Here is an 8,701-nt window from a genome sequence, read left to right as displayed (position 1 = left end):
TGGAGGAACATGTTATAAACAGCAAGCCACAGAAAGGTTCAAGAAAACTTTATGTCTGCATGCATTCTCTAAATGTTCGCTTGGAAGCAAATTATTCCGTTCTGTCGTTTTCACATTTTTGTGAAATGTACCTAATGGCGATGCTTATACAGTTGTTTGTCTTTGTTGCTATCTACAACTTAAATTAGATTCATTTGTGTATTTATTGATTCATCATCATCAGGCAGAAAAGAAACCAGAAAAGGATTCTATCTCTCATTATATTGTATCTTTAGATGGATGAGATTTAATTCTCTCAGCCTTTTGTGGTTGTAGTATGATTGTGTAAATGCTGTGCAGTAACCATGAATTACTTACAAACTGATGTGGTAAGATCGGAATCGTGACAGAGTATCAATCACTGAGGAGCATATCGATTACTTTACAGACTGTGGTACTCAATGATCTATACTTGGTTACAGTCACCAGTGTTATCCTCCACCTATTGATGTACTCTTATTACTTTAATTCATTTAATGGCAAGGTCTTAATTCCTTTCCATGGCTTCCTCTAAAGGCATTTAATTTTGTATAATGGCAAGATCAGTTTCAAATTCAAACTGTAAACCTTCCCAGGACACTTCCACTGTCCCAGGTATAATTATATTATCTCAGGGAACACTAGCTCAGTCCTTTGATATCGACTTTACACTATCTTGTTACACGTGTACATTAATTAACCCTATACCACCATCACAGACTTTACTCACCACAAATTAACCCTACCTTACCTCCAAATTGTCATCATATTACACATATACATGCTACTTTTTTCTGTTGCCAATTACCGGGGTATGCTAAAGCCTGCAAACATCTTAACACTCCATCCCCCAAACCAATAACCCTCTCCTCAAACACAGTATCCCAACCATGCCTATTGTTTTGCAGTTATCATACTGGCCTTTCACCAAGGTGACTGCCATGGGGGTTGATTCCTATATCAGCCATGAAAAAAGGTATTGGGTCACATGCCTAATTACATGGGTTTTCTCAGGATATTTTGTTTCGCGACCTTCGATGTTATAAAAGATGCATATATTCAAATCCTTCTTGTTAGAGAAAAACCCTGTGTTACAATGACAATATCTAGAAGATTTAACATGAGTTTTATTGAAAATGCATGTTTACTTATTTCAAATGAAATTGAGTTTTATAAACTAAATATTACTTGAATATGCATATTAATATTCTGTTTATCAGAACTCGAGAATCATATATACATAATGACGCTTTTGGTCTCCAAACTCTTACCTTATCACCAAGCAATATATTTCCATTTTTCTTTGCAAATCCATGCAGCATCACTACACTGGTATGTCTGAAGTCCTTCTTTAGTTTATTTCAGTCAGAGTTATGATATCAAATATATATACTTTTGTAGAGTTATCAGGATCATGACGAATAAACAATGCCCAAGATGGTAATTGTATGACATACTCTTTAATGTTTGTGATTGATAAAACAAATAGAATGACAAGAATTTATCTGAAATCTTTGTTACATTCACACAATTTTGATTCCAGAACTTCAACATTGTCAGTACAGACTAGTAATATTAGGATATCACTGTTAGAACATGTAAGTACAGACTAGTAATATTAGGATATCACTATTAGAACATTGTCAGTACAGACTAGTAATATTAGGATATAACTGTTAGAACATTGTCAGTACACAGACTAGTAATATTAGGATATCACTGTTAGAACATTGTCAGTACAGACTAGTAATATTAGGGTATCACTATTAGAACATTGTCAGTACAGACTACTAATATTAGGATATCACTATTAGAACATTGTCAGTACAGACTAGTAATATTAGGATATCACTATTAGAATATGTCAGTACAGACAAGTAATATTAGGATATCACTATTAGAACATTGTCAGTACAGACAAGTAATATTAGGATATCACTGTTAGAACATTGTCAGTACAGACTAGTAATATTAGGATATCACTGTTAGAACATTGTCAGTACAGACTAGTAATATTAGGATATCACTGTTAGAATATGTCAGCAGTGGAGAGAATGGGCTGAAATGAGATGTGTATTTGTGTCTTTTTTCTCAATACCATATTTAACCTTATAAGTGCACCTGTACCCCCACTTTTTTTTGGAAAAAAGAATGTGTGTGCTCTAATTTAAACATATAAAAACTTCAGTCTTTTAATCCACGACTCTGGGTTTGCTACATAATGGTACGTATGTGAAAAAAGAGTTATTTTTCCACACAGATTTTCATTAAAACTTTTCCCTGTACCTGGTATTATCAACCACACCCTTTTTGATGTGTTTTTGTAAGTGCAAAGTGTTTTTATGAGGTTGAATATGGTAATCATTATTTAACAATGTTCTGAAAGATATATATTCTTAATAATACTGAATTCTTTCTTTAATATGGAAACAAAAAATTATACAAATTCATTCAAATATGCTGGCTTCTGTTAGATTTGGCATAGTTAAAGATCAAACTGCCATTTTTTAATGTCTTAACAAACAAAAAATAATAAGTTTATAAGTAACAACAGAAATGGTGACATATCACTGAGTCCCCATGTTATAGAAAAAACATATATGTGCATTAAGTCCTAACTAGTGATACTAATTGGTGATATAACAATGTACTCTTATTATTCCTACTGTTTTTGATGGACATACCTAGATACCAATACTAATTAACCCCACAGAAGCTACTTCAGAAATGATATTGTAAAAGCTTGAGCCAGCTAAATTTATGTACAAGATACATATACCATTACCTAATTAGATAATGTGATATGGTAGGGGATACTGTATTGTAAAAGCTTGAGCCAGCTAAATTTATGTACAAGATACATGTACCATAACCTCCATCTTTGCTAACCAAGGGTACTCTACGCCAGAGACCTATATAGGTCTCTGTCTATACGCTAAGCTCAATTTCAAATTAGCGTAGAGTAACCCTTGGTTAGCGAGGATGCATTACCTCAGATAATGTAATATTGTAAAAGTATAATGGTGGGGTGAAGTTGAGCACCGTATCATTATAGATAATTTATAGGTATACACATGTACTTATAATATTGACAATTTATACATGTATATAATAATTGTAGTCATATTTGAAACAGTTAACAGAAATAATTAAAGCCTCATTCATGACACCTTACAACAAATTGATTACTTATCAGTAATAACCAATGATAAAGTGTGAGATGAGATAATACTGACTTAGTGTTCAGTTAGAAACAGACCAACACGTAACATTGCCATATCAGACCATTTTTATCTAATTATTGACAACTGTGCGCATTATTGACATAGTAAACATGTTTATAATATTTTCTAATTTCCTTATACATCATATCTGAAAATAAGTACATTAAAATAATTTGAATGTGTTATAAAAATTAACTTGTAAAAGCATTTTTTCCAACATAAAACATTGTCCATCTTTTTATGGTATAAACATTATCATAATTGGTCCCCATTTATATTTCTTTGACTAATTTTAGAGTCATTATCATCCCACTTTTAACGGTAAAGTTAAGTTTCATTCAGATAAATAATAATTAAATCGTTTTTCACTTTATAAGTACTTTGATAAATAAGAAAAAATTTTGATTACTGAAATATAATTTTAATCTGTACTCCTTAAATGTGACATACTGTAATTGTTGTCCGCTGAAAGTACAATGTAACTGCAGGATCATTATATAAAGAAAATTGTGATGAATTGTGCAAGAGATTATTAAGGCTCTCAAAAGTTAAGAAAAGTCGGTACAGATTTTTACTAGTGTTATATAGAAAGAGTGGTTTGAAATTTAACTGCATACTAAAATAATCTAAAAACATAGCTTAGCACTAAAATCTTACCATATGTAAAATTTCTAGTATAAGAACAGGGTGGGATACCTCCTGCTATGGTAACTACTAATTTACTGATTGAATAATCTATTTATGAGCTGAAAGAGGGATTTCCTTTCAATACTCAAATTTTGCCATTATCAACACTTTTTATTAACCCTTTAGGGACACGTTGACAGGTCACGTGACTTTTTATCGGTACAGTTGTGTGTGTCAATTCGGCTTATGATAACCACATCACTGCTGAATTATAGATTGAACGGAGGTGAATGGCATTTTAATTGCACAGAATGAATGTTTATAATGCATTATCTCACTAATTGGGATAACGGATAGACGACAGATCTCACGTGAGACTGCACATCACCTTGTCCTTAGTGTCATACCTGCTACACTCTTTGTAATAACAATGCCTGCTTGAAGACTTCCCAAACTCTGGGAATTCAGCAGGTATCATATTTATACATTTACTTCTATTAACTTAGAAAATTAAAATGGTATTGAGAATCCCTACTGTTATCATGATTTCTTGTGTCCTTTTTCCAACTTTTAACCAAATCATCAAGTTCTGCACCACCAATTATTGTTAGAAGTCATACATTTACTAGGGTCAGAGAATATGGAGACATTAAATACAATAGAAGCATATTTTTGTTATTATAAGTCTCATCATTCTCAGATTTAATAAAAGTACATGTAATTTTTTTTTTCACGTCACATAGCAATATAATGATACCAATTAAAAAAATTCTGAGACATTTTCACCTCATACTCTCCTCTTTATAATTCATATAACGTTAGAACTTTGTACATATTAAACAGCTGTCTGGTACAGCATACAATTAACCTTCATGGGAACTCAAGGAATTCACTCTTTCAGTATCATCACCTTTTCCATTACTTTATAAGCTGGAGTATACTATTCATAAATATATGCTTCAATCTTGTCGTGTTATCTCCCCTTAATTCTATCCAATGTATTGCTACATTTAGTTTATCTTTTGATACATTCTCCATTAAAAAAAAAATACACATAATTTTCTGTTGATTCACATTTGATTAACTCTTGGCATTGGAACCTAGGAATGTGGTACCTCCTTTTAATTCAGGGAGCGTGAAAACTTTTAGTCTTGAGCACTGATTAGGGAAGTTCGAGAAGAACACAAAGGTGTTGTGGGGGGGTTGTAGAAGTTGTCCAATGGAATATGTGCCATAGTTTCACTTTTCTCGTGACTAGAAGGTTCCAGGTATTCTTTGTGCCTCCGAAATCGCCGTGCGATAGCAATAACACAACCAAGTGCAACAGCTAGCAAAATGGCAGCACATGAACCAATGATAATGCGTTTGTCTATCCGGGTGATTCCTACAGGTAGTTCAACTGGCTGTGTAGTTGTAACATTGACACAGTCCACTGTATACTGTTCCGTGTCATACACATAAACGATGCAGAACTCGTACATTGTCAGGGGTTTAAGGTCGGGAAATGTGTAACTGGTGGCAAACTGGCTTAAGTGGATGGTGTTGTACTGTACGCTGGATGAGGGTATCCGGTAGTGTATTTGGTAGTCAGATATCATTGACCGGTATGTGGTCCCGCTCCACATGATTGTCACATAGTCCCCAGCAATGCTGGAGGGAATGATTTGGATTGGTTTGTTGTTCACCTTGACCGATGTTGAGCTGATATCGAACCCATTCTGGTTCATTGCCTTACACAAGTAGGTGCCGCTGTCCGATGGCCTCAGGTGTCGTACTATCAGAGTACAGTTCGCCAACACCTGTACCCTCCCTGACCTTACTGAGCCTGACAACATTGTCCCGTTAGGGAGTCGCCACTTTATCTGGGGGTCAGGGACTCCAAGGGCATGGCACTCTAGTCTCAGCTCCTCCCCAACACTGATATTGTAGCTGGTTCCAAACAAAGGCAGAGCAGAGGGAGCACAGGTCTTGTTAATTGCTTTCTTTGGAAGCATTTTCAGTAGCCGTCCTGATAAATTCGGCGGAGAATCACAACTTAATACAGATTCATCGTACATAACTGATGTATAATTAGGTTGCTGTTCCTCCTTCACCAGCTCTTGCCTTATCCAGTAGGCATTGCAGTCACATCTGAGATTGTTATTGTAAATATGAATTTTTTCCAGTGAAGGTAGCCCTGTCCTTATGGCGCGAGGCACAGCCAACAGTCGGTTGTTATGTAGGTATAAACTCTTGAGACGTGGAACGTTACTAAAAGCATCAGAATCAACATAAATGAGCATTGGATTATCATGAAGCTCCAAAATTTGAAGCTTGGGAAGATTTTTAAAGGCTTGTTTTTCAATGACATTTAGATTTGGCATGTAGCGGGCTCTGATGAGGGAAACATTAAGACCTTTGAATGCACCTCGGCTGATCCTGTAGATAGGGTTTCCATCCAGATACAGACACTGTAGACTGTCTAGAGATAGAATTTTACACTCCGGAACCCTAGTTAACTTATTGAAGGATATGTCTAATGTTGATAACTCTGTCATTCCTTGGAATGCATCCTCACCTATATTGAATATGTTGTTGTGATCCAGCCGGAGCTCTGCTAGGTTCGACAGAGTCTCAAACATGTTTGGTTCTATATTTCGCAGGATGTTCCTTGAGAGGTACAGCCACCTGAGTGACGGCATGCTGAGGAACCACTCGCGCTCCAGGAAAGACAACTTATTGCCCTCCAGATTGAGTCGCTGGAGGTAGTTAAGTCCTCCAAACGAGTGCTTCTCTATGGAATGTAAGACATTGTTGGACAGGTCAAGATAAGCCAGGAATTTGAGACCACTGAACTGACCATTTACTAAGTAAGTCAAACTGTTGTTCTGAAGATCAAGCGACTTTAAATGGGTTAACTTTTGAAGTCTGTTGTCTATTTTGGATATTCTATTTGAGGATACATCAAAATGCTTTAAGTAGTTCAGAGCTTCCCTTATTTTAAGATATTTGATTCTGTTGCCCTTAAGCATAATCACCTCCACTTGGTTGGGAAGGTTCTTGGGGACTGATCCCAGTCCTGCCTCAGAGCAGTTGATTGTCTTCATGAGTTTGCCTTGTGTGGGTGGCTCATACCGACTCATCCTACACGAACACTGCTTGGGACAAAATGGTGGATTCCACTCGGTGTCCAGCCGTTTGTCAGGACAACACAGAGGCAACACCATCATCATGACATAAAGCCAGACTTTTATATTACACAAGCTGCATTGCTGGCGTTCACTCCACATTTTCAGGGATGGAGTTGGTCACATTTCAAGTTGTCTCCTTTATCAAACATTTGTGCTTGATATAACTTGATTCTTCTTAATGCTTCCTTCTTTAAGATTGAAGGCTTTGCTTTCAAAAACAATAATTCAATATATTTATAGAAGAGACTTCATTTCCATAGATGTATCACATCAATATTAGTCTGAATTTCCAGTAATTGGTACAGGAGCCATATACAACAGTTGGAGTGGTCGTAACAACATGGTGTGGTAATGAGAATGAATACAGTTGGATTGGAGATTTGTTTGGTTCTATTGATTACCAGTCCCTCCGGCTGGCAGGCTATGGTTCATTGTTCATTCCTACCGACTATCTAAATGTTCTTCTTGTCTGGTGTATATCTTTGTCTAGTCTAGTATGTATATCAAGATTGGCGGTTTCGATTGCAGGCTCCAGAATGTCACACCATTAGCCTTGTAGTGAGTGTGAGATGTGGCACCCCTGTTGTACGTTGGTCGAATGCAAGAGTTAGGCCTGAGCGTGTTGTCACACCATGGTTATACCAGACTCTTGCCGTAGGAGTGTTGGAAGCTCCTCGGCGTCACGGCCATGCATTAGGGTGTTAACGTTGACGAGCAAGTGGCTCTATTAACCTCTTTCTACAGATTGTGGCCGGTAGCGAGCATTTCACCGCCTCGCTGTCTATCAAACACCTTGTATGATATTCATCCACGAAATCCAATGATCCTTGGTGCCTTGTCTATAATAATTCCTCACTTAACATTGACAGTAAATATCTGGCAGAGAATACAGAGGGTTAATAGAGAGCAAGACACTGGCTGTACTGGTAGCTGTATAATGGAGAGTCAACTAGTGTCCAAACACGATCGGAAGGCAATGGGCCTCTCATACTGAGGCATCCACACAGATCTGTTCTATTATGGAAATGTCCATCTTAAGCTGCTGTCATATTGAAGATGCTGACTTTGAGCTTTTATTTCATAGATATTGCCCTGAATTCTTCTAAGTGAATTGGGGAAAGTAAATTGCTGTCTTGACCACAATGACCTTGAACTTTCTTTCAGAATTATTGAACTTGAACTGTTCTATCACATATGTTGACCTTGAACTTTTTACCAGAGCATCTGTTGATCTTGAAATGTCAGTCTTGAACAGTTCTCTCATACGTTATGAACTTTGTAACACATTGTTGACCTTGAACAGTTCCCACACTTGTTGATCATGGACAAATCTATCAGAAATGTTCACCTTTTAAAGTGATCGGTACTAGTGTACCATAATACCCATTTAATGTAACTGACCATTGCTGGCCAGAACACCGTGATTGTCAGTTTCTCCTGATCACCTGACCACACGTTAGGGATTTTCAGTTCCTGCGTCAATGATAGATTCCATCTTTATAGGTCTATAGTCAGGTGTCTCCATATATTGTGGCATGTTTGTCCACCATTTGGTAGTATCTGTCTAAGTTAAACCTGTAACAGAAAAAATTGAGCACAATTAAAATATGTACAATTTAACAAGTCACAATAATCATTGCACATGGATGGCCTTAATACTGT

General features: G+C 36.4%; 1 protein-coding gene across 1 annotated transcript in view; it reads right to left on the bottom strand.

Annotated features, from left to right (window-relative positions):
* Positions 1–1,462: 1,462 nt before the first annotated feature.
* LOC117330437 (leucine-rich repeat neuronal protein 1-like) overlaps positions 1,463–8,701 on the bottom strand; it is a 31,379-nt gene continuing 24,140 nt past the window's right edge. Inside the window, exon 2 of the mRNA XM_033888718.1 lies at positions 1,463–8,614. Coding sequence (XP_033744609.1) covers positions 5,015–7,138 — 2,124 coding nt within the window. The 5' untranslated portion in view covers positions 7,139–8,614 and the 3' untranslated portion in view covers positions 1,463–5,014. The remainder of the gene's footprint in view (positions 8,615–8,701) is intronic.

The sequence above is a fragment of the Pecten maximus genome, chromosome 7 (assembly GCF_902652985.1).
Source record: "Pecten maximus chromosome 7, xPecMax1.1, whole genome shotgun sequence".
Taxonomy (NCBI): domain Eukaryota; kingdom Metazoa; phylum Mollusca; class Bivalvia; order Pectinida; family Pectinidae; genus Pecten; species Pecten maximus.
This window is presented reverse-complemented; position numbering and strand designations above follow the sequence as displayed.